We start from the raw sequence: 27,414 nt of genomic DNA on the forward strand, positions 1-27,414 counted from the left end.
GAACACACTGTTCCTCGTGTGCACTGCGCACAGTCTGGCATCAGCCAACCCCAACTCCAGCCCTAGGAAGTGTCCCTTAGAGCACACAGGCTTCGTCTATTTCCATAAACCAACATTTCCCATTAAAACCAAAGTGACACTGAAGTCATGTGCTCCCTGCCAACAATTCAGTATGAACGCCTTCTGGGCTAATAGGGATTTCGAGATGCTACACTTGAGAGACAGCCCTTGAGCTTGAAACTTTACTTCTTGCCTTCCAGACAAACCTCGATCGAGCTCAACAAAGGGAAAAACCACAATATCCATTGCAATGATGAACATCAATGGCGTGTGACACAGCTGGTCTCTCTGGGGCGGCCTGTCATTCAAGGTGGGAACTTCACCCTAACTTTGTAGTAACACGGATATCAAAAAACATCAACAGATGCACCTCAAAGCCAAGTTTAAGGTGATTTTCGTGCTGTTTTGCTTCTTTCTTTTTTGAGAAAATTACTCTGCATTTCTTACTGTGCAATTATTTTTGAAGTTCCGCATCGATTCTAAAAAAAAAAAAAAAAGACCAACGCAATGACAAGACACAGGAGATGGAAGAATTCAAACATATGCTTTAAATTTCACACACGGCAAAGACTGCTACAGTAAAAGCTATCATAAACCATCAAAAAAGTGTAAAAAGAAGAAGAAAAAAAGAAAGCTGTATATAATTAGGCACTTAATTAGAGCACCAACCCATTACTAATATATCCTTTAAAACTTAGGAATTCATAGCATGTAAACTAAATCGAAGCCTTTCTATTTTGACTACGTGCAAAAAAAAAAAATCATCTACAAAAATAACTCCCTATGAACCACAGGATCAACACCCTTGGGTAGCAGCAGCACTTTGTATCTGAGAATTTGGAGGAAAAAAGCTTCTAAATGAGGCTCCCAAAATTCACCACTTAAAGGAACAGAAAGGGAATATGTTTCACATATCCCCTAATATCAGACTTTGGCTTCAGTGGTTATGCTGGAGCAGCAAATATCCCAGGGGAGACCACAACATGGACCTTGAGGAGAAAAAAACAAAGAAGAAGGAAACTTTTGCCAGTAGTTGTGGCTCTAGATGGATTCTGCAACAATGGCTAAATCAGGGAGAGAAAGAAAATTCACGTGCTGAAAAAGCCTGTAAGGGTAGACCAAATTCTAATGTGCTTTGAGACAACAAGTGATGAAGGATTCCTACCTGCTGATTGAAAGACCTCATGGCAAATCCTGCACTACAGCACATCAGCTTCCTCACAGCCCAGCTAATCAGCCTTCTCTTTCCTTCATCAAACTGCCCTAATTGGCAATCAAAAGGTAGCCAATTAGAAGCTAAGGAATAAAGCTGTGGGAAGGGCACTCATTGATAAACAGAAGCAAATAGCATCATTTACTACTGACCTTGTTTGTTTTATGCAGAACCATGGAAACAGAGCAACTACGTTTATTTACAATGCTAGCTCACTAAAATAAGAGTATTTTAGTAGAAGGTTGGAGTAGATGATCTTAGCAGCCTTTCCAGCCTTGATGGTTCTATGAATGGGTTAAATCTCATCCGTTTATGTAAAACATCTGATTGTCCTACTTAAAGAATAACAACAAAAAGAAAATCATTCCACTGCAATTCCAAATGGGGAATTCCAGTCTGAAGGTCTACGAAGTGACAACCCCTAATGGCTTTTGACAATTTGGCTTTTTTCTGTGTTGAGCTGCTGGGACTTGCCACCAAACACAAGGAAGTCACAGAAAATGCCCGTTGGCGACACTGACATCGTTTTCTCATGCCTGATGCTAATTCCATCCAGAGAGGTTTTTTGCCTTTTAAGCTCTGCAAGAATCTACTGTCAGCTCCAGTTAGCCCAGTTTGATTTTGTATAAAAAGGAGAGGAAAATGCTGTATTTTATATTGCCTTTAAAATTGGGTAGGTCAACTGAACGTGGACACGTCTGTAACAACATGTAATTGAGGTTCAAGAATTCAAAAGAACCATAAGAAAGATTTTACTGAACCGTATTTTTTTTTGGAAGCAGAAAAGCATCACTGTTGTCACACCATTAATTTCTCCTATTTTTTTTTTTTTTTTCTGTCAACATCTATTAAATTAGAGGAACAATTACTAAATGCCATAGGCTAGGGGAAACATTGGGTCTTGATTTTAGAAGGTTTGCAATATGAATCCCATCATGAAAACACACGTGGAACCACGCACCTCCCTGCTGAAAAAATGATGCTCACTTTTGTGTCAATTTAAATCTCTTAATAAAAGGTCTAGGTTAACATATATGTACATCTGGCATTTTAATTCATTTTCCACTTGCTGCTTTGTTACACAAATAAATACACAAACAAATGTGAATAGGTGTGGAGCTTAACCAGCTAGATAGGAATGCTTCTATCTTATGGATGGTTTGTGGTACTGAGGATGAATGTGAAAAGGTGACAGTTCACCAGTGTTAATTCTTAATTCTTACAAATCAGCAGTATTGCCATGAATTATAATTAATTTCTGCAGTGGTAATAGGACCATAATGTGTGGTTTCATCAAAATTCAACTTGGCTGATTAAATATCTTCAGGAATTTGGGTTCTACATCAGAGTTACAGCAGTAGGTAAAGGTCATTGGGAGCCACACTGCTGTTCATTAGGCTCTAGACCTTTTCCATCCCTCCTCCTCCTTTCTAGGCACATCACTGAACCAACAGTGCATACAAATGTGGTAGTTCAATCTCCCACATTGTTTTTTTTTTGTTTTTTTTTTTGCATCTGTTGACTCATTTGTGCATATACGCAAAGTGCAAATTGAAACCTCTGCCTTTTTAAAAGCTTTACACCATCTACCATTTATCACAATCATTTCTCCTGCAGATTTGGGGCAGCCCTACCGTCAGAGTTTTTCTCTCCTGGCTGGTACTATAGCAAAGGCAAAATGAGCAGTAATCCCTTTGGGTTTAAACACAAAGAGGCTTCCTGGATAGTGCTTTATGCACAACACACAATACTTCCCAGACTGGATGTGTGTGCAGAGAGCTCTGAAATAGCTTTTTTTATTTATCAGCCCTCCAGGCATGTTGCTACTTCTGCCAACCTTTTGGGAAGGTTTAAGGGCACTGGAAGAATATATGAAATAAAAAAAAAACCAACCATGCAACCATCATTTTGTTTACCTAACTGACTTGATTGACATTTTAAAATGATATTGTACTCGCAATAACCATTGCCTTCAATTCAAAGAACTTAGCTACATTACTTCAAAGATCATGTTTTTAACATTACAAAGCACTTGATGGTAGGTAATTACAATGCATTATCACAATAACTCAAATACTGCATATACTACATTACAAATGACAACCAGCAATTAATTCCATTATTGTCTTTCATCAAACTAACCAGAGAAAAACACTTAACTATTGGCCTGGGTGTACCTAAAACTGATAATAAGCACCCATTCTGCTTACAATAACGATAGTTCTCCATCCTTGACAACTCCTATTTATTTTTTTTTTAATATAGAAGAGATGCCAAACACTTTCTTCAGGGGGCTCTGGGGGATGCACATGACTGATCTCCCATCGTACAAGGGAAAATGTGCACTTAAAACACGTGAAGAGCCATTCAGAAGCACCCATGCTCAGTTCTGGGGAAGCAGCAGAGGGGACATAGGGGAAAAAAACCTCAGAGTGAAGGGTGGTGAATTGTTTTATCAGTGGATCAGATAGGCAACAATTTTGGCATCTCTTATACGAAAGAAAGATGGGCCCTTATGAACGGGCAGCAAAAAATACTCCCAGCTACTCAAATGTCATAAACAACTGGGAAGAATTCTGTCTGCGGCAGAGGTAAAACAGTAATTCAGGAAACAAGCAAAGGAGAGGGAAAGAAATACCGACGTTAACAAAATACAGCAACTAGCAATCTAGAAACTCCTTGCAATTAATTAACTTTTATTACTTTTTGAACAACAATTTGCTTTCAGTGCAGGTTACTGATTTACCCGATCTGACTTTGTGAGCAAACTGCATAGCCTGTTTTCACTACTGTCATTTGTGTGCTATGTACCAAGAGGGATGATGGTCACAGTGAGGAATGACTTGCAGTGATAAACTGCACAGCCCCGTAAAACAAAATGAAGAATGGCTCCAGCCTGAAGACTTGTCTGCACCTTTTGTGAAGATGAAGGAAAAGAAACAGATTTTACTTCCCTCCTGTAGTACTATAATATTTTAGACCAACTTTCCTACTGCATGTAGCAGTTCTGAGTTTCAGCACTGTGATCTATGCACTGCCTGGCCATCAATCATACCATGACTGTCCATGGCAGTCATCTTCATCACAGTGCAGCAGAATGGTGATTTTTCCCCCTCTCGAGAGTCCTGGAGATCTATTAGAAAAGAAGCAAATGAGACATTTTGCCATCCTTCTTCCTTCTTGTTGTATATAGTCTTATTTTTGGAAGGTCTTAATCTTTCCTTTATACTCCCAACAATTATGTTGATGTAACATCTTGTGTCCATTAAACTACATACCTGTCTCAACTTGGGTATCCCAAAACCAAGTAACATTTTCCAAGGAATCTGTTCTTATTCAGCAATGTTATTTGACCTGATGGAGGGTAAACATTTGGCTGCTTTCAACTTTGCAAACAGTCGCTCTCTCACTGCAAAGAAAATGGACTTAGTGAAAAAAGTCACTAAAAATGATCAAAGCTACAAGGATCCTCAGCCAGTGTCCAATCATTGCATTTTACAGAGTACACAGCACTGCTGGAACGTGCCTCCTCCAGAGTCTCTTTCTCCTAGGATAAATCAGCCAGGGCTGCTAAAAGAAAACCTAAATCCAAAGAACAGCTTTTCTGTTCAGTGGACGCTCATTGAGGACATCACTGAGTGTCCTTTGTATCACTATTCCATTCGTTCTAATTATTATTATAGAGACTGGTTCTTCAGTCACAATGAAGACTCAAAAAGAGTTGGCTCTAGTTTCCATTATTTTGTAACATTTGTTTTAGCATTCCCACAGCAAAAAAAAAAAGCAAAACCAGAAACCCAAGAACTTGATAACCTTAAACAGTCCTATTGGGCTCACAAAATTTCCATGTTGCTGATAACTTCAGCATCATCTGAATGTAAAAGTCCATTTCAAAAATACAATTCATGGTCATATTTCACTGTCTGGATGTTCTCTAGAAATGTAACTACTGCCTCGTGTCCATATACTCAGATAAACACTTGTACCACCCAGACAAGCTGTGATTCATTGAAGTCTACCTCCACAGAAACTCAGCCCCATACACTTCTATTAGTGCCTGTCCACGATTGCAGAATCACTTAACTGGCCTCAATATCGCACAAAACCAGCACAGAGAACCACAGTTAGTTGTCTGATAGGGCTATTCATATACAGATAACAAAGTACTCAATGGACATATGGAATAAACACTGTGTTCAATTCGCTGATGAGAAAGCAGAGGCAGAAGTAATTAAGCAGTGTCAGTCCATGGTATGAGAGCACTCTGCTGTTTTAATTATCTGTAGAGAATGCAGCACAACCAAAGACAAGTCTGATCAAGGAAAATGTGGATGGGGTTACAGTGATGAGAAGAAAACTGCTGAAAGCTTGCACGGGGCATTCATACAACACTGTGCCAGACGTGGTTCTCAAATGGAAAAGCTGAGGAGATCACCCACATATGATCTGAGTGAGATCTGCCCAGAGAGGTGGTGGATGCTCCATTCCTGGAGACACTTAAGGTCAGGCTGGATGGGGCTCTGAGCACCTGATGGAGCTGTAGGTGTCCCTGTTCAGTGCAGGGGCGTTGGACCAGATAACCTTTAAAGGTCACTTCCAGCTCAACCATTTCTATAACTCTGATTCCATATAAACTGCCTGCACAGCCTTCTGCTCCAGGAGGACTCCACCAGATGAACGGAGCTGTCACAAAACTGCTGCACCCTCCAGAGCAAAATCCATTTATAAAAATGTAACCTGGAGAGACAAAGCCAGAACAAAACGGAACGTCTGGACCTTGATTAATAACAGTGGGGATTTATGACTTTCAGTTACGTTCCAACCACTCCAAACCTGCACAGAATTTATGACTGTTTAACTCTCTGCTTCAACCACAATGGTTTCACTCCTGGCCGTCACACAGCCAGAATTTCCATGCAATACACTTCATGCTGAGGTGTTAATGAACTGATGTCTATAAAGAACTTGGAAGTTATCAGATGAAAGGAGCTACAGCAGTGCTTCATAGTGGTGTTACACAATGTGCAATTACTGGTAATCTAGCTGGTATTCAAGATGCCTGGGACTCAAAATAACCAAAATAAAGACCCACTTCTTTCCTGCAATTTTTTTTTTCATGACTATTCTGGAGATTGATAAAAATTAGCAGAAGTTTAGATGAAATTCCAGAGGAACATTCCACAAAAAAGTGATTCTGTGTGTGACTCAATGTCTGAAGAACATGCTCTCCAATGGGCTGACTCCCCTTCAAGGCAATGACTTTCCTTCTGTTGCCCCAGGGCACATGGCTCACAGTCATAAACTGAAAGAAAACAAAATACTCTGAAAAACTCCTTTTAATATCTTTGGAGATGTATGAAATTCAACTCTGTGCTCTACATAACTTCTGTACTTTCTCCAAAGTTTACAATTTTATATTTTACAGGAGAATGCTGAGGAGACCAGCTTCAGAGCAGGTAAGACTGCGCTGGGGAAGGGATCTATAGCAAAGAAGCCGACGAAAAAGCTCTTTTTAGGGCTGGTTTTGAAGGCAGCAAAAAGCACGTGGTCGGCGCCGGGAGCTGGCAGCTTGTGGGCGGGCTGCTGAGGCAGCAGGGGTGGAGCTGGCCCAAATCGCGGTATAATTTAAACAGCTGGCCCTTATCTCTTGTACCTGACCTTGACTGCTCATTGGGAATTTAAAAGCAGCTCTTGGGAGGGCAGGAGCCGGCTCCTGCCCACATATCGCTCCAGGTGAGAACGAGGTGTTACCCGCCTTTGACACCGGAGAGGGTGGTCAGAGTGTGAACGCAGCCCACACTGCTCATACATTACTGCAGTAGCTGGTGTGGGAGTTGTGACTTGTGGCAGGACACATCAGTGCTTTGTCCTTGTCTTTGTTCAGGTGATCAGCTCTCCTACTGACAGACCTCGAGACCGCAGGTTCAAACATGGTCTCTACCAGGCGGCGGGCTTCCCCCAAGAGGACTGTGGCGACCCAGACAGAGGGCCTGCCAAGAAATGTAGCAGTTCAGGTCTCTGGCTGTAGGGAGTGCCTGAGCCTGCTGCTGCCAGGGGAGAATGGGAAGGATGCCACTTGTGCAAGGTGCGAGCAGGTGGACGAGCTTCTCAGCCTGGTGGTGGAGCTTAGGGAGGAGGTAGGGAGATTAAGAGCCATCAGAGAGTGCGAGCGGGAGATAGACTGGTGGTGTGACTCTCTGCGTGAAAGACAGAGAGATTGCACCCCCCAAACAGCAGTGGACCCTCTCCCTTGCCATGATCGAAATGAGAGAGCTAATTTGAGGGCAGAGGAGGAATGGCATCAGGTCCCAGCTCGGCGATGCGGGCGACCCCCATCCCGACCTACCTCGGTTCCCCAGGTGCCTCTATGTAATAGGTTTGAAGCCCTGAAACTGGAGGGTGCGGTGGTTGAGGGTGAAGTGGGAGAACTGCCTCCAAGTGTTCCCAAGAAGAGGCATCCAGCTCCACGCTTAATGACTGCCTCCTCCAGAAAAGAAAGGAGGGTAATAGTCATAGGAGACTCCCTTCTAGAAGGAACAGAAGGCCCAATATGTCGGCCTGCCCCCACCCGCAGGGAAGTGTGCTGCCTCCCTGGGGCCCGAGTCAGGGATATTTCCAGGAAACTTCCTAGTTTGATTCGCAACTCCGATTATTATCCCTTATTGATAGTCCAGGCTGGCAGTGATGAGGTCACTGACGGAAGCCTGAGAACTATGAAAAATGACTTCAGGAGACTGGGGAGGTTAGTTGAAGGAACAGGCGTACAGGTAGTATTTGCCTGTATTCCTACAGTGGCAGGGAAGGACGCTGAGACGACCAGAAGAACACACCTTATAAACACATGGCTGAAAGGATGGTGCAAAAGTAAGAATTTTGGGTTCTTTGATCATGGGGCGGTCTACTCGGCTCCTGGCCTGGGGTCTGCTGATGGGTCTCACCTGTCTCGAAGGGGGAAACGGATCCTTGCCCAAGAGCTGGCAGGACTTGTAGAGAGGGCTTTAAACTAGATATGAAGGGGGTAGGGGATAAAACCAGGCCTGCTAGAGATGAGCCTGGGGGAGCGGCAATGGGATTAGGGATGAGGCGAGGGGCTCGGCTGAAGTGCATCTACACCAATGCACGCAGCATGGGCAACAAACAAGAAGAGTTGGAAGCCATGGTGCGGCAGGCAAACTATGACCTAGTCGCCATTACGGAAACATGGTGGGACTGCTCCCATGACTGGAGTGCTGCAATGGATGGCTACAAGCTCTTCAGGAAGGATAGGCAAGAAAGAAGGGGTGGTGGTGTGGCTCTGTATGTTAGGGAGTGTTTTGATGTTACTGAGCTTGTGGCTGGGGATGATAAGGTTGAATCCCTATGGGTAAAGATCAGGGGAAGGGCTGACAAGGCAGATGTATTGGTGGGTGTCTGCTATAGACCGCCGAACCAGGATGAGGAGACAGATGAGGTGTTCTATGAGCAGCTGGCAGAAGCTGCGAGGTCGCCAGCCCTTGTCCTCATGGGGGACTTCAACTTCCCTGACATATGCTGGGAATTCAACGCAGCGCAGAAGAAGCAGTCTAGGAGGTTTCTGGAGTGTATAGAGGATAACTTTCTGATGCAGCTGGTGAGAGAGCCTACGAGAGGAGCTGCCCCGCTAGACCTGCTGTTCACAAACAGAGAAGGTCTGGTGGAAGATGTGGAGGTTGGGGGCTGTCTTGGACAGAGTGACCATGAGATGGTAGAGTTCTCGATTCTTGGTGGAGCCAGGAGGAAGAACAGCAAAACTGTTACCTTGGACTTCCGGAGGGCGGACTTTGAACTGTTTAGAAGACTAGTAGGGGGAGTCCCCTGGGATTCAGTCTTAGAGGGTAAAGGGGTCCAAGACAACTGGTTGCTCTTCAAGAAGGTAGTCTTACAGGCGCAGGAGCGGGCTGTCCCCCTGAGCTGCAAAATGAGCCGGCGGGGAAGGAGACCGGCGTGGATGAATAAGCAACTATTCTTGAAGCTCCGGGAGAAAAAGAGAATCTACCTCCTGTGGAAGAAGGGACGGGCAACTCAGAAAGAATACAGAGAAGTTGTTAAGATATGCAGGGAGAAAATCAGAAAGGCGAAAGCCCAGCTCGAGCTCGACCTGGCCACTGGAATAAAAAGAAACAAGAAATCCTTTTACAAATATATCAACAGTAAGAGGAGGACTAAGGAGAATCTCCATTCTTTACTGGATGAAGCCGGGAATGTGACTACTGAGGATAAAGAAAAGGCAGAGGTCCTGAATGCCTTCTTTACGTCTGTCTTTAAAGGTCAGACCAGTTATCCTCAGGATATTCCACTTTTCGACCAGGTGGTCTCGGCTGGAGACCAGACTAAACCACCCATGATTCAGAAGGAAACAGTCAGAGACCTTCTACTCCAACTGGACTGTCACAAGTCCATGGGGCCGGATGAGATTCACCCGAGAGTGCTGAGGGAACTGGCGGAGGTGATAGCCGAGCCGCTTTCCATCATCTATCAGTGCTCCTTGTTGACTGGTGAGGTACCAGAAGACTGGAGGCTTGCCAATGTGACTCCCATCTACAAGAAGGGCTGTAAGGAGGACCCGGGGAACTACAGGCCTGTTAGCCTGACCTCGGTGCCAGGGAAGGTTATGGAGCAGATTGTCTTGAGGGAGATCACGCGGCAAGTGCGGGACAACTGGAGCATCAGGTCTAGCCAGCATGGGTTCACGAAGGGTAGGTCCTGCTTGACCAACCTGATCTCCTTCTATGATCTAGTGACCCGCCTGGTGGATGAGGGAAAGGCTGTTGATGTAGTCTACCTAGACTTCAGCAAGGCCTTTGACACTGTCTCCCACAGTATTCTCCTGCAGAAGCTGGCAGCCCGTGGCTTGGACAGGTACACTCTTGGCTGGGTAAGGAACTGGCTGGAGGGCCGAGCCCAGAGAGTGGTGGTCAATGGAGCTAAATCCAGCTGGCGACCGGTCACGAGTGGTGTTCCCCAGGGGTCGGTGCTGGGGCCTGTCCTTTTCAATATTTTTATTGATGACCTGGATGAGGGCATTGAGTGCACCCTCAGTAAGTTTGCAGATGACACCAAGTTGGCTGGAAGTGTCGATCTGCCTGGGGGTAGCGAGGCCCTACAGAGAGATCTGGACAGGCTGGAGAGCTGGGCTGAAGCCAATGGGATGAGGTTTAATAAGACCAAATGCCGGGTCCTACACTTTGGCCACAGCAACCCCAAGCAACGCTACAGGCTTGGGGTGGAATGGCTTGAAGACTGTGTAGAGGAAATGGACCTGGGGGTGTTGGTTGACGCTCGGCTAAACATGAGCCAGCAGTGTGCCCGGGTGGCCAAGAAGGCCAATGGCATTCTGGCTTGTATCAGAAGCAGTGTGACCAGCAGGAGTAGGGAAGTAATTGTTCCCCTGTACTCAGCTCTGGTGAGGCCGCACCTTGAGTATTGTGTCCAGTTCTGGGCCCCTCACTGCAAGAAAGACATTGAGGCCCTGGAGCGTGTTCAAAGAAGGGCAACAAAGCTGGTGAGGGGTCTGGAGCACAGGCCTTATGAGGAGCGGCTGAGGGAGCTGGGATTGTTCAGTCTGGAGAAGAGGAGGCTCAGGGGAGACCTTATTGCTCTCTATAACTACCTGAAGGGAGGTTGTAGCGAGCTGGGGGTCGGCCTCTTCTCTCGTGTAACTGGTGATAGGACTAGAGGGAATGGTTTCAAGCTTCGCCAGGGAAGATTCAGGCTGGATATTAGGAAATACTACTTCTCTGAAAGGGTGGTCAGGCACTGGAATGGGCTGCCCAGGGAGGTGGTGGAGTCACCGACCCTGGAGGTGTTCAAAGAACGTTTGGATGTTGTGTTGAGGGATATGGTTTAATGAGAACCATTGGTGACAGGTGGATGGTTGGACTGGATGATCTTATAGGTCGTTTCCAACCTTAGTGATTCTGTGATTCTGTGATTCTGTGATTCTGTGAATGCCAGTTCACTATCAAAGTTTTTTCCCCATGTCATATACGTAAAATAAATTCAAATAAAATAATACATTTAAAAACCTTTCCCTTCAGCTGTGTGGTCCTCTAATTGCTCTATAGGGGAAATGGAGCCCCAAAAGCTCTGTTATCCTGGGTTCTATATCTTTGCTGCTACAACCAAGTACAAAATGCAGTAATCACCATTTCAGTTTTCACCACAAAACGGTTCTACTCTATTTCAATAGAAAAAGTCATCAAGATTTATGAACATAAACACACGGACTCAACTAAGTTTCTCAGGATCACAATATCATAACTCGGATCTAAACCACAGTATGCTTTCATCCTTGGATTCCTTCTATTACACCCAGGGAAAGGCCAGACTAATGTCTTACCTGAACAACTTCCGTCAGTAGATTGCAAACGTACAATTTGTCAAGTTTCTTTTTTTACTCTTAAGAAACAGAAGGATTAGTTCCTAATTTTGCCAGCTATGCCACATTTTTGTGTTGTCTTGCAGGCTTTTCTTTTTCCTGAGTAATACACAGTCCATTTGAAATGAAAACCACAGCAAGCGTCAGCTCCTGCCAAAGTTCATTCCCCAGCACCAGGGGAGCTGCCAGAAAAGCCCAGCCTCCTGAATGGGGGACCCTCACCTCGGGCTTGAAGAGTTTCATAGATGCTCAAATTCAATAAATGGACCCAAAGTTCCCTTCCAACTTTGCTAAATGCTTTTCTGACCAGCAGGTTTTTAAGAACAGCAATGCTTGTGCTTCTGCTTGGGGAGAAAGGAAGAAAAGGAAAATAAACAGAATAAAAATGTTAACTTCAGTACAGGTAAGATTTCATTTCTGTATTTAACCTCTCATTTCACGGACATACATCTACAAACTTCTGCAGAATGCTGCTTTTAACGGTCCAACATGTAAGCAGTCATAAAAATAACAATTCCAGATCCATGCTTCCATGCTGCTAGCTCCTTCCCTTCACTCTCAGCTGCAACCTGAAAAGATGACCTTCTCATAACAAAGGAAGGTTACTCCCCATCTCTAATCAAATTCTTGCACCTGTCCTGCTAACAAGGTGCCATTGGGTGATAATAATTTACAGCCAGCATGAACTCACATAAGATTCAAGATTCTCTTGAAAGCTAGCAATGCATTTTACATGTCTCACCTCACGGTCCCCACTACAATGATCTGCACCAATTCATTTGTCTGCCTGGGTGAAGCACCAGCAGCACGTCAGTCAGTCACTGCTGGTACGTCTATGTTGGAGAAGGGTGGATTAATGGGGGGAAAAAAAAAAAGAACTTTTTTTCCTAGATGGTAGCTAAGAGACAAAACTGTACATGGAAAGAGAACTTTAAAAAGCCAAAGAATTTCAGGTATGTTAGATTCTTTTAAGGGAAAATACACTTGTATTTTGTACACTCTGTAAGGAAAAATACACTGGAAAGCGTGTGTTAATAGGGTTGTCTTTCAAAGGTCTTGACTGACAAGCAAGGAATGTTCTGATATAGAATTATTTGGTCTAGTGATGTGTTGTGAGAAACATAAAAGGAATCCCTGGACTACTTACCAGGTTTGGCATTGAACATGAACCACTAAATGCATTTTCACATATCTATCTCTTCCTTTATAGAACTCCAAGGAATTGCCAGCAAGAAGACCACACCTTGGAAGAGCTTCTGGCGGTGGGCTGATCGTGGCTGACTTTGCTCAGACCACATCCACCTACTGCAGTGCGGGTTCCTCCATGGGTTCCATCTGTGCCAACACTGTCTTCCATGGGCTCAGCTGTGGGGAAAGCCTCCTTCACCATGGGCTCAGCTGTGCCCCAAGGTGGGGCCATTTTGGAGTTGTTTGGGAAAGGACTTGTCTGCCACGGGCAGTTCTGGCCTCTCCTCACAGAGCTCACCTCTGCAGCCTCCCTGCAGCCAACTCACATCATTGTAACTCCTATCACCTACAAAAAATCATCATGCTTATAGAAGTGATTCCATGTTGCCAGTGGGTGCTTGGAAGATTCTGAGTTTGTAACTGTGAATATGGGATTTTTAACATCAGCTGTTAGCAAGGACTCAAAAGGAAAGTTATGAATTGTATTAATGGGAGCTAGAAAAAAGTTGGGAGTTTCAGCATCACATCTAAGAACAACTTATGGAAAGAGCAAAAACAAAAGCCAAACACTATCAGCTCTGGCCTATGTATTCACATCAGGAATTTTGGACAACTAGAACTAGATAATGATAATAAAACCCGCCAGCAGAGAGAAATTGTTATATGGTACTTAGCAATAATGTAAATCAATTGCAGATGATTCACAGCTACGATTCGCCTGCACAATGCATTGGAAAGCTTAGCTAACACCAAAGAAAGCTGTAGACACTACAGAGTTTATGGAGATAATTTCTAATTAAATTATTTAGCAGAATCAGTACGAATTGGATTGTCTGGTTTATACATCCACACTTTCATAATTATTGATCTCACAATTAGTGGCAAAACAGTAGTTACAGCAACATTATGTTCATAGGTCCATATATAAGACATGCTGGTTTTGCCTACCTTCTATTTTTGTATTACACTAGAATAAGCTTGAAAAGTCAGAAATATCCCATAATATCCCTTTTCCAGTCCAACATCAACTCTATTTAGAGAAAGCCCCAGAAGTATTCTTAATATAGTATGAAATCAGCATTTTTTTGCTAAATTTTTAGCCAATATCCACCAGCCACACTCATAATCTCTTTGGGAGTGAACCTGAGGAGCAGATCTCATAAGGTTTGCTGGTGTACCTCGAGACTGGCTGTCAAGGCATGACTCAGGTCTTGTCAAGCACTATTCAAAAGGAATAAGTAAGTCACTGAAAATTCCTATGACTAAATCTCTGCTTACACTGCAATGAAAATAATAAGTGTTCAGCAATACAGGGAACTTTAATCATACTGCGTGAAAACAAGTTAAGAGCTAGAACTAAACCTAAACAGTGCTTCTAGTAAGAAATGAGCCAAAAAAACTTTGTTGGCTTGATGAACATAATACGTGTTAGCAGTAATTATTTATCACAGAAATGAATGAACGCTGCTCTCAGCTATTCAGTGCAAGTTCTTGCAAATGTCAAATTCCTACGCTGCTTCAGGTTATATTTCATCTGACAGAAAGGAGGAGCTGCAGAGATGTGAAATTTCTGACAGGCTGTTGATTTTCTGTACGGATGAAGCATGTTTGAAAACTCAAAACTTGACTGATCTGCTGAAGCACATTCTCTGACAGACAATATAAAATCAATGCATCACATATTAAGAGGTTGGGGTTTTTTTTTTGGCATGTAAGAGTTTTTGTTTGCGTGGGAGGTGGGGGGAGATTGCTTTATTTTCTGTCATCGAAAATGAACAGCCTTTACCTTAAGGTTTTTATAAACTGTCATCTTTAATCAGACACACACAGTAGGACTGTCAGTTCTCATAAGGCATCGGGGAAAGGAAAAAAAAAAAAGGCACAAAACGTGAAGCTGTTCCCCATCCTCTTCCTGTGCACACGCCCTGTTTTTGAGATGGCCTCAGTCAGAACGAAACCTTTTCTTAGCAGTGTCACAACAACAAGCTTTGCTGAAATGTGTCTATAATTCAGCGATGCAGACTTTATGAGAGCTTGTCAAAGGGAAAAGAGTTAGGATTCGCCTGCAAGAAACATTCATTCTTGCTGTTGACAGATATAAAGTACTAAATGTCAACAGCAAGGGACTTGTCAACTAAATGTCTGCTAAACACTCATTAAACCAGGGGGAGAAAAAGCTGCAGTAGGGGGTGTCGAATTGCTCCCTTAAGATTTTGTTGCTTGCAATTGAGGTCAATTGAAGTAAACAGAGAATGTATGGGAAGTTGCATCAAGGACCTGCCACACTCAAGGATGAGCATTAATGACACCAAAATAAAGATGGGAATGCTAAGCAGCATGGCAACTACAGGTACCATAATCACAGAATCATGGAATCATAGAATTGCTCAGGCTGGAAAAGACCTTCAAGACCATAGAATCATAGAATGGCCTGGGTTGAAAAGGACCACAATGATCATCTAGTTTCAACCCCCTGCTATGTGCAGGGTCACCAACCACCAGCCCAGGCTGCCCAGAGCCACATCCAGCCTGGCCTTGAATGCCTCCAGGGATGGGGCATCCACAACCTCCTTGGGCAACCTGTTCCAGTGTGTCACCACCCTCTGGGTGAAAAACTTCCTCCAAATATCTAACCTAAATCTCCCCTGTCTCAGTTTGACACCATTCCCTCTTGTCCTATCACCATCCACCCCTGTAAACAGACATTCCCCCTCCTGTTTACATGCTCCCTTCGAGTACTGGAAGGCCACAATGAGGTCTCCCCAGAACCTTCTCTTCTCCAAGCTAAACAAGCCCAGTTCACTCATCCTTTCTTCACAGGAGAGGTGCTCCAGCCCTCTGACCATCTTAGCAGCCCTCCCCTGGACCTCTTCCAAGATCATCAAGCCCAACCAGAATAAGAAGCAGCAGTTGAGATCTACTGATCTGAATCCCATTTGCCTTGTTGCATTGCAGAACACTCTCCCTGAGTCAGCAGGAGGACCCGGCCTCTCTTGCAGAAGCAAGATTCAGATGAGCTACGTGCTATTTTCCCCTCTCTTTGAAAATAAGGGGTATGTTCGACTCTGAGACTTAAGAAAAATGGTATTCATGACCATCTGGACAGTTTCATTTTGAAGAGGTCACTGGCACTAAAAGTTTGCGAATAATGTGTACGTAACCGATTTACATCTGATTGTCCCTTCTCTGAACATTATTCATTTGGAAATACAGACTTTAATCAGTCGGTATTACAAGTTTCATCTTCTAGCTTGAGTCACTATTGATTTCTCGAAAATTGAGTACTCTGGGGTTGATTTCAAAGCGCTAAAAACATCAGCTCTCATTATTTACCATTATCTGCGCCCTAAGATTATTTTCCACCTACTTCAATAACAATATATTACTCTTAGGCTGATAAAATGCCACGCATTTTTCTTACCAACCCTGGTGCTATTTAACATACTCCCAACATACTCCAAGCAACGAATGAGCTAATCCAATTCACACACTCCTTCTGCTTACAAAAGAACACATTCTGCACAGTATCAGACATTAGTACACCACTAGGAGGTATTACAGCAGATTTTAAAAGCACATGAGTTGTTTGTTACTACAGCTGTAAAAATGTGACAGTAATAAAAGGGATTATCGATGACATAACTACGTTCTTAATTATATGCACAGATTCATTTCAATTACAGGTATGAGGATATGAACACTGCTCAACAACCTCTGATGTTCACAAAGACCAAAGGATTCAGATGCCCCACAGGAATTGATGGTGGCTTTGCCACCCCGTCCCAACATTGTGAGAACAGAGAACTTACATCCTAAATATGGCACCTTCGATTTTGACATATCCTGAATTAAACAGTAGCTTGACACGATTTTTCTGAAGCATGGAAAGCTACAACATCACTGCTAACACACACACACACATAGCTGGGTGTATGTATATATGCTGTACACTGAGCACCTCCCTCCCAAGGACAGGTTATCAGTGGAGTCTGAAATGTGACCTTCCACATTATCGAGCAGATTGCCACCAGTTGGTGAGTAGCACACTGGAATCAACAAGCAGCAAAAGAAAATTACTCTTCTCCATCACTACTCCCTACAGCATTCATTTTACTTATTAAAAGAGCAATCACTCTCTTTTCACCATTACCACAAATGAAAGAAAAAAAAAAACACCTCATCCTAATACGCTACCACTGGAAAAGCCACTGCTTTAAATAATGGGGAAATTAAAGTGAGGAAATCCATGCAATTGTTAAACTGAACTGTCTGCCTATATACTGTTCTATTTCCCCTACCTCTGAGCAGTCCAAACCACCAGGAAATAACAAACCCTGCACTGCCTCAGCATTAAGCATCTCAAACAACACCAGCAGGAGTCCAATTGGTTGTTCTCCCCTTTTCTTCTTTTTCTTTTGTTTAAGTTTGCAAATAAATCAACATTTTGTTTCTCACTTTCTGACTGTCCAAGCTTGGAAGCCAAAAGCAGTGATGAGAACATTGCTGGCACGGTGCAGTTGTTCCCACTTGGTAAAGAATGCGATGCTGCACTGCTCAGTTCAGCCCTTCCAGAGCACTTCTTCACAAGGATATAGTTTTGCTCAGAAGCGACTGCTTCTTCCGAATCAATGAACACTGAGCTTTCTCTGCTGTCCTACAATCATTTTAATTGCTGCTTGATCTTAATGAAGTGTGGCTGGTATTAATAAACGGATCCCCTCGCGGCTTTAATACCCAACATCCAAACAATGTTCAACTGCATGAGCACCAGCAGTGCTTTCATGATTCAAAACGCCATCATCTCCTCCATCTCCAACCCCTCCCCCTTAAGCCTCAAGACTGCAGACATCTGTTCTTCAATTGTCTGGTAATAAACATACTCTATAAAGCATATGTAAAATGATTATTACCCTGAAGAGCCAAGTGCCTTTCAAATGCCAGCTGAAACAAATAAACAACGGGAAAAAAACCCTCCACCAGACAAATGTTACAACAGACATCGCTCAGGCTGTTCCATATTCCACGACGTAAGGGCTTCAGCATTGGTCCCACGTGCATCCATCCTCCAATGGGAGATGTTCATCCACACACCAATAACGCCAACGCTGCCACGATCCAAGCAGATGCTGGTTAGCAATGAAGGATGAAAAAAGCAACTGGACTTCCTGGGTAACTTTTATACTTTGACACCTCCCGCAACATGTAATTAAGGAAAATCAGATGTGCTCTTCTCTTCAATTTATAAACGCAATTAGTTTTCATATGTAGTTAGTAAAATCTATTCCCAGGAATCATCCGTGCTAGAATACCCACTTGTCTTGCAAAAACTCGCTATTCATCTATTATGTGTGTGGTGGTATCATTAAATCCTGGTAATTAATCTGGGGCTTAGTGAGCCTCAATTGTCCTAGTGGAAATAAGGGACACACATCCCAACCTGCATGACAACTCATTTCCCAATGCTGGCTCACTGCTCTAAGTGGATCTGGGGAAAGGCAGACTTCGAAACCTACTTGTGTGTATTTGCCCTTTGACTCTCCATGGCTCTAAGAGTTTCTCTGAAAGAAGTTTCGTTATTGGAGACATGGGGGCAACGTACAGCCCTTGGAGTGCCTGCTGACTCCTGCATCCTTCAAACAGGTCTGAAGCCAAGCTCAGTTTCATCTTGCAAACAAAAAAGGATCCAAAAAAGGCTATTATAATCAAAAAAAGCTTAACTCTGTGACTGTGCAACTCTGATGCAATAGAAGATGACACTTTTCATATTAGTAGTGCAAAAACTATAAATTCAAATGGATGAATATGAATGCTTTGGTTACTCTCCATCCAAACTTACTGTACTGTGCAGAATTATACTGCCCAGGCCCCATCCAACCTGGCCTTGAACACCTCCAGGGATGGACAGGGCATCCACAACCTCTCTGGGCAGCCTATTCAAGCACCTCACCACTCTCATAGTAAAGAACTTCCCCTTGACATCCAACCTAATTCTTCCCTCCTTCAACTTAAAAGTTCCCCTTGTCTTTCTATTATCTACCCTTCCAAAGAGTTGGCTCCCTTTAGGTACTGGAAGGCTGCAATGAAGTCACCCCGCAGCCTTCTTTTCTGCAGGCTGAACAAGCCCAGCTCCCTCAGCCTGTCTTTGTAGGGGAGGTGCTCCAGCCCCCTTATCACCTTTGTGGCCTTCCTCTGGACCCTTTCCAACACTAGAAGCTCTTGAGTTCCTAACAGATCAGCTGGGCTGTACGGTGTTAAAACTTCTCTGCCAACACACTTATGTGAACTTGACAGAAATAAGGAAAAAAGACTTTGAAATAAAACATTGATCTTTCTGAATTCAAAACAGATTCATTTCATGCCTATGACACTGATGGAAGCTGATTGAGACAAGCCGTAAGAAGTCTTGAAAACAAATGGAAAATAAAACAAGTGAAAACTTCACACCTCTGCAGCAATTAGCTCCTGGAGACCTTCACACTGAACATGATAACATCTAGAAAAGGGTGACACAGATCTAACCAACAAGCAATGGATAGAAATAATTGCACATATCAATATTTTTGCAAATCCCTCCATACTCAGCATTTCCAAGTGACAAGCAGCATCTTACAGGCAGTTTTAACAGGAAGCAATGAGTAAGCCAGTTTGCTGGTAGGACAGTCACTGCTTTGACTCCCATCAGAATCACAGAATCAAAGGATGGCCTGGGTTGAAAAGGACCTCAAAGATCATCCAGTTTCAACCCCTCTGCCACAGGAAGGGTCACCAACTATTAGACCAGGCTGCCCAGAGCCACATCCATCCTGGCCTTCAATACCTTCAGGATGGGGTATCCATAATCTCTCTGGGCAAGAAAGGAAGAGAATTCCATGAAGGGAATTATGAAAGAAAGAAATGCAGTGCTATGCTCATCCCAAATACGCTGCCAAAGTTGAAGATCACAAGTTAAAACTAAGACTTGCAAGGACACCCATAAGATATTTATTCTGTTGATGATTAAGGCAAGTAAAATTTGTGAAGTTTCTACATTGTTGACCTGCACCCAAACTCACCCCATTCAACAGTGAGAAAAAGGTAAGCTAGGTGACGGAGTGGTATCTTTTGCTTCACTCAGTTGTTGATGCTCCACTCAGGATGTTAAGATGTTGCAGATGGTTGGTGAAAAAAAATAAATATATTGCAGGCAGATAACTTAATGTTGATGTAATTATTTTTTATGAAGCACATTAATTAATTCTACTGCGTATCTTGCAAGCTGGTATCGAAGGTGAAGTGTTTGTGAGAAGTGTTTTTTAAAGCACTCGTGTTTGACTTGTATGGCAAAAAAAAACCAAACCAAAACAGAAAAAGAAATGAAGCAGGGAGGAAAATGGAAAGGAAGTATTTCACCAGTTTCTAAATCAATATGGAACAACTCATCAATAAAAAGAAGAGCATTCCCACCCCGCTCTGTGCTTGAAAGAAGATTGCAAATTTGTTAGAAATGAAGAGACTGAAGTCTGTGTCCTAGTGGTTGTCTTGAATAGCTCATTGCGTCAACCACTCCTCCTTTTCTCACAACAAAATAGCTGAAAAATAAACATTATGTTCTGGTAAAGTAATTTTTAGCACGTTTCTTTCAATTTAAAAGAGATTGGTGTTGAAATAATACGTGCTTATGAAATTATCATTATAGGCATCTTGCAATAAATAGAGAGCACACAGATTTCCTTTTGTAAAGGAAAGATCTGAAACAGCCAACAAATTGTAATATGTCCTCAAAACTGGTGCTGTTCTAAAGATCATTCCAATATCTGATGTCATGACATCAGAAATATACATTTGGAGGGATTAATGCACTTTCCCTCCACATTTTTAAGTCCAAAGAAGTCACAACTGTTTTCAGCTGCCAAGATGACATTTAGGATACTCTTGCTCTCAGGATCAGATTCCACTTTTTTGTCTTTATTACTATTTTATTATTGCTTGGTTTTAGTGCTGAAGAAGAATGCCCTGTTTCTTAAGTGAATCGTGATAGTGAGTAATACAAACAGCAAAGGAAGGAAATGCACCCTGAAGGTGCAAGCAGTGAACAGGAAAGGATGTGTGTGACATGCAAGGAACATGCAGAGGTGGAAGACTGACATCAATTGAGAAAAATTTAATATTATTTAACTCTGGTAAAAGTAAGAAAATGTACTGTTAAATTGCAAAGTTAAAAAGAGCAAAATTAAAGCATCAGAAGTGAATGACTTGGTGAGAGGAGACTTGTTTGAAGTTCCAGCCATCCTTGATAAGCTCTGAATTTCTATGATCTTAGCAACTGGCACAGCTCTTTAGATCACACATTTAATTTTCAGTCTATAGAGCATACTTGTTTATCAAGGAACGAACTCACCTTGCAGTTTATAAAGTACCCTTCTGACTTTTTAAGCATATGAGCGATAAACAATTTGTGACAGGCTGAAACTGAACTCTTCCCAGCTTGGGTCAATAATAAATGACACTGTTCAATGGAAAGGGGTCACCTAGGCAAGCATTTCCACCTGAAGTGTTAGTTAATCTTGACAGTGATGAAACAAGTGTTGGCAACTGGTAAAAAGTAAACACCCAACTGGTGTTTACTTTTTACACGTGCATACAAAAACTTCTCCACAAGCCATAAATACACACACTTTGCTGGAGCATGTTATCTCAGAAATCACAACATGCCCATAAATAAAATGGGTTAATTCTACTTATCCTAATTATTTTCATAGCAGAACTAGATAGAAAGCTTCACTTACCTGAGGAGTGGGTGAAAGATGATGGTGATGTTTCTGGCTCCCGGTTTGCAGACAAACTTGGATCCTCCACCTTCGATTAAATTATCATCTGGTCCTCCTGGAAAACAATACAGAAGTTGTTCAACAGAATCTGAACATCCCTTGATTTTCAGATAGTAACTGATAATTAGAGATTTAGCTTTGTCTGTAAGTGTCATTACACTTAACACTAGTCTCAAGAGTCCATTTGGGGCTCTTGAGAGTCCATTTCCTACTCTGAGTTTTGTAATTTCCCAGCAGAAGTCTCCATTGCCCAAACAAAAGCTGCATACAAACAGGCTCTCAGCTTTGGGAAAAATAGATGTGTTGAGCTTGGTATGCTTTTGGGAAGTAAAATAAGCTCAGAGAGTAATTTATACACATTGAGCACAGACTGCAGAGTTTCAAGTGGCATGAAGCACCCATCTCCGTGTCATTGCAGCTGAAGCAAAGCTTCTTCCACCAGCAGCTCCCAACAGTGAGAAACATTAAATCAGGATATTGAAATAGGAAAAAGGAGGAAGACAAATACTTAGCCTACATCTCCTAGAACTCCTGCATTTCCTGAGTGCAACAAAGACCACTCCTTACTCTCCCAGAAGAACACATTTTAAAAGAACAGGGCAGATGCTTCTCACATTAGCATAAAAAAAATTACCTGATTCTGAAATTAGCAGAAATTCACCATATAATGCCCCCACGCTTCAGTCAAACTCACTTATTACAAAGCTCAGACAGTATTCTTGCCCATATCATCTGACAAATAACCCTATTAACTCTGTTTTTGGACTTGGGCAAAGTCACTATCCCAAATGTCATTAAGCCATTTTTATGTTGCATGTGAACTCTCCTTTAATGATTGAATAATAATAAATACAGAACCTAATCACATTATTATGATAACTTTACAGGCAGGAAAATGACAAAGTACTTGAAATCATAACAACACCAACAGATTATTGAATTTTTTTGACCCTGACATCCTTCTGCCTTAAAATGAGAAAAAGAATGTCTTCAAATTGGAAAGTGTGAGAGGAGGAGGAACAAAACCAACTACTAAGTGCCTCCAATTCTCTTTTCAAAGTGAAGTTTATGTGCTTTAGGTCATTACCTGCAAACAATCTATAAAAAATAATACAAACAAAAAACCAAACACCAGCAACAACAACAAAAAAAAAAACACCTTAATGAGCTGATTTAATTGGCTCTCCTGTTAGCAACTTCACAGCAATGCCCAAGGACTGAGCCGGTCACTGACACCGATTCTTTCATACCCTGGAGCGGTCCTTCCAGGTCAGGATTGTTCTGTACAAGAACTCACAGTGCAGATGCAAACTCAAAGGTGCTGTTTCTGTGCCCTGGTGAGGGTGAAGATATTAAACTCCCTGTGGATTGGGCAAGGAAAACAGGAAACGACGAATCAACTGGCTGAGGTCAAGAAGAGGAAACAAAAGCAAAGAAAAGAAGCTCCCTGTTCTTATTAACTACATGACCGTGGGAAGTTTACCTATACAGACATCACCCAATGCATTTTGGATACTGTTCTGTCTTGTTACAAGATCACTAATGTGTTTGGATCTGGGGGTTGGTTATAGATGAATCACAGAATCATTAAGGTTGGAAAGATCAGTAAGATCATCCAGCCCAACCATCAATCCATCATCACCATGCACACTAAATCACATCCCTCAGTGCCACATCTGCCCTCTTCTTGAACACGTCCAGGGATGGTGACTCCACCAGTTCCCTGGGAAGCTGTTCCAATACCTCACCACTCTTTCTGAGAAGATTTTTTTCCTAATATCCAACCTAAAACTCCCCATACAAACACTGCAGCTAGGACACGGTGCTTCTTGATGCTCTCCACACTGACATAAGGATTCATGAAATGCAAAGGAACAGTAGTCTATAAAACTTCACTGACTGCAATTGGAGAGAGCTAAAAAAAAAAAAAAAAAAGTTCAGGAATTCAACAGTCAGAAAAGTTAGGCACAAGTTGCAGGAAAAGAAAATTACTCATTTCCCCTATTAATGTCAGACCCTGCGATTCCAGGGGTGGGAAGGCCTGTGTCTAAGTTGACATATTGAGGAATTCATCCAAGCATGAACTACTGAGGCAGGAAGCGAGAAATCCAGGCTCAAATTAAGGAAGGGGTGTTATTCTCGTTACACCAAGTCACCCTGTGCTAATCAATATTATTGACTGGGATGAACTCCATAGCAAGGAATAAAGCCATCTGTCTTATCTATTTGGTCACGTTATGTAAGATTTGAGAAGAACAGAACACCAGCACTGACTGAAAAATATGCTTTTTTTGCCTTCTCTGCTCTTAGCTTTCAATTAATAATAATGAATGTTCCATATGTAGGTGTATGCCACAAGGAAAAGTAATTTTGTTTGCAGTAAAATATTTTACATCCAAACAACCACAGAGATGTAAATGTTATCCCCAGTGATACCCTGTAAATACCAACAACACTGCAAGAGTTCTTACTAACATCAGCAACCTTACATCCCTCAATGCTGCTGTTGTAACCCTAAGGATCCTTCACTATACCTATGCAGCCCAACATGAGCACAGCCCCATTGGTGAAGATCATGTCCCAGACCAACTCTTGAGCTGCAGAGCTAACAGGTACTTTCACAGAAATATAATCTTATATATCTTAATATCCTTCCATCCTTCCTGGTTTGCTCCATTTCTTGCATGGAGGTGAACTGCCATTCATCCAACCTGAGAAGAAACCGATGGCAATGCCTGGTTCTGCACCAGGCAACACCTCTGTACCAGGCTGCAAAGAATCATAAGCAATCAAATAGCTTAGGCTGAAGGGGACCTTAAAGATCTTCTAGTTCCAGTCCCTCCATCATGGGAAGGGCTGCCAACCATCAGATCAGTCTGCTCAGGGCCCTGTCCAGCTGGCCTTGAATGGCTCCAGGAATGGGGCATCCACAGCTTCTCTGAGCAACCTGTTCCAATGAAAAACAGGTAGGAAATGATGGAAGAGGGGAAAAATACCCCTTCTTCGGTTCCTTACCAAAGTGATTATCAGACAGACAGTTTGCACAGTGCCTGGATCAAACTTGAGCTAAGCAAGCAAACAGTGTATTGCTGGGCTGTCCCACATAAATGCCATATCCCCATGAGCAGACTACAAGAGAAGAAAACTTTCCACTGCACGAAGGAAAAGGAGCTGTAAAGCCCACTTCCCAGTTAGCACTGAAGATTTTAAGCTGTAAGTGCCCAACTTTACAGTCATGACAGCTCAGTATAAGCACTGACTGCAGGACTAACCATCCATGCTCACCTGATGTACAACATCACGATGCACACAGCACTCCAGCAACCACTGGGACTGAGTATACATCATTGCTTCAGCAACACATTACACAACTCCATCATTTGGACTGCAGGGTTTTTCTTTAGTTTGAGGCAAGAAATTATAACAGCCGTGTGTCACAGGCGCTAGAACAAAACCTAAATGTTTCACAGCTGTCACAAAGTACTATTGTTGTAGCTGTTCTTTGTTAAGAGCACCAGCTTGCTGATTTCATCTGCCTGGTAATAAATTACAAGAGTGAAAAAAGAGAAGAAAAACTTTGAGGTGAAGAGAAATTTGTCATACGGTTAATGGCATCCTCATGCTGTGCTAGCAATGAAGTGTGCCCACCTGAATACCACTGTGAGTGGGAGTCAGAGATTGGTCCATTAGGAACACAGTGGAACGCTTCTGAAATGGAGCCAAAAACTTCATGCTTCAGCAGGAACAAATGTAAGATTACCAAGAAAGCTAGAATCCCTGTACGCACATAAAGTCTGATCAAACATGAATGCTGTTTCCAGTTCTCCATTCTGTTTGGTATTTTACTGGGAGAAACATTGGCCATGGTACCTCTAAGGGACAATGCCACCTATGCACACTGGAGGTCTCAAAGTGATGATGGCAAGTGTTCTTATCACAGAAAAATGCAAGGAACCTTCTCAGGACAGAGAGGAGAGACAACACCCAGCATTCTGTTCTCTCCAGCAAAAGAGGCAGAAGAAGGAAGGTGTTTTTATTAATGAGCACCAAAGGAAGTCAATAAAATGCATTGGAAATTTGTGACAACACTGAGAAATACATAGAATTTTCCAGGAAAATCATGCTTTGCTGATCCATTAAGTCAACACAAACACTGAAACCAGTCTTCAGCATTAAGATCGATCTATCTATCTATCTATCTATCTATCTATCTATCTATCTATCTATCTATCTATTTATTTATTTTTAATTGATCAGTCTTCTGCGTGGTCAATTCCTTTTGCCATTAAGTTACTCAAAGCTGCCTACCACCATTTGAAGTACGTGTGCACTTACCCAGTTCACTCTTTTCAGAAAACATACTGAAAACACATGGTAACAACGGAAAGGATTAGCAGGATTCCTCAGAAAGCATCTCAGTGTGCTTCATAAATGCATTAAGCTTCTTTAGTATTCCTGTATCTATTTCGTACACTGAAGCAGCAATGATGACATTCAGTTAGATGCAGCACATCACACAAATTATGTCTCCTCATTTAAAGATGAAGCCCTGGAACACACTGCATGGAGCTTCCTTGCACTGACCCACAACTCTGCAATTGATGCAATTAACGCAGTGATGGTTACCTCCTATAACCATGGATTTCACATGATGGGAGAAGACTGAACCAGGGAGAGGGGTTGGGATTACACAGACATCCTGTAATTTCCACGTCTATCAGGTTAACTTCCCTACCATCAAATTAAAATAAAAGAAAAATTAAAAGAAGAAAGTATTATCAATTTATAAAACAGTAACAGCAAACAACGAAAACAAAAACAAAAACAATGGAAAACTCTGTTTGTCTCTCACAAGCATACTTTTAGAAGGTGAGATTTCATATATTTTCTATATTCTACATCACTGCAGAGCACCATAACACCTTATCTAACTGTTTTGAAGATAGGTCTGTCTTAAAGCACTTTACCCTCAGCCCCAATACACAGAATCATAGAATCACAGAATGTCCTGAGTTGAAAAGGACCACAATGATCATCCAGTTTCAACCCCCTGCTGTGTGCAGGGTCATCAACCAGCAGACCAGGCTGCCCAGAGCCACATCCAGCCTGGCCTTGAATGCCTGCAGGGATGGGGCATCCACAACCCCCTTGGGCAACCTGTTCCAGTGCATCACCACCCTCTGTGTGAAAACCCTTAAAATGCACTTTAAATCCTATCACCAACAAAGATTTTCACTGCATTTAGTGAATAAGTAATTTCCTTCCTGAAACATCCAGTAAATATCAACCAAGATTCAATGGAAACTACAGCCACCCAAAAGCCATGAGTGCCGTCAGCTAATGCAGTCAGATCTTCCCCAGTTATTCTCTTCCCCTTCCACTGCATTGGCACAGGACAACCTCATTTACTTCTCTGTGACTGCAAACTTTTCAGCTAAACATGTTCCAGACACGTAGTGAACAATTCTTCTGCACCTCTCTGTGATCAAAGTGCCTTTCTTAGCGAGCCACTTCACGTTAATCTATGCAGCCATAAAAAGAATCAAAAAACAGGCTTTGAAGCCACAACAATCAAGCAATCAACACAGCTTGCTAATCAATGCCATCTCCTCCATCCTAAGCATCAGAGCAAATTTTGATAAGAGAAAAGGACTGGGTGTTACGGTCCTTCCCAAAAGTTCTTGATTATGGGGAGATCAACAGAATAGCTATTACCTGCATATCATCTTCAGGGTATGGAAATAAAAATG

The 27,414-nt window shown here is 42.6% G+C and overlaps 2 protein-coding genes across 3 annotated transcripts in view; one reads left to right on the forward strand and one right to left on the reverse strand.

Annotated features, from left to right (window-relative positions):
* EXOC4 (exocyst complex component 4) overlaps nucleotides 1-27,414 on the reverse strand; it is a 402,320-nt gene that overhangs the window by 189,453 nt on the left and 185,453 nt on the right. For both annotated transcript variants that reach the window (XM_031605115.2, XM_031605116.2), the window contains exon 10: nucleotides 21,623-21,719. In XM_031605115.2, the coding sequence (XP_031460975.1) occupies nucleotides 21,623-21,719 (97 nt within the window). The remainder of the gene's footprint in view (nucleotides 1-21,622; nucleotides 21,720-27,414) is intronic.
* LOC149919321 (uncharacterized) lies at nucleotides 6,719-8,298 on the forward strand. Its single transcript, XM_090133901.1, has one exon. It carries the CDS (start codon nucleotides 7,204-7,206, stop codon nucleotides 8,278-8,280), a length of 1,077 nt encoding a protein of 358 aa, XP_089990027.1. The 5' UTR covers nucleotides 6,719-7,203; the 3' UTR covers nucleotides 8,281-8,298.

The sequence above is a fragment of the Phasianus colchicus genome, chromosome 1, assembly GCF_987193195.1.
Source record: "Phasianus colchicus chromosome 1, bPhaCol1.hap1.1, whole genome shotgun sequence".
Classification (NCBI taxonomy): domain Eukaryota; kingdom Metazoa; phylum Chordata; class Aves; order Galliformes; family Phasianidae; genus Phasianus; species Phasianus colchicus.

Coding starts and splice junctions, on each gene's coding strand:
- LOC149919321 (XM_090133901.1), top strand. CDS start 7,204: ATGGTCTCTACCAGGCGGCGGGCTTCCCCCAAGAGGACTGTGGCGACC.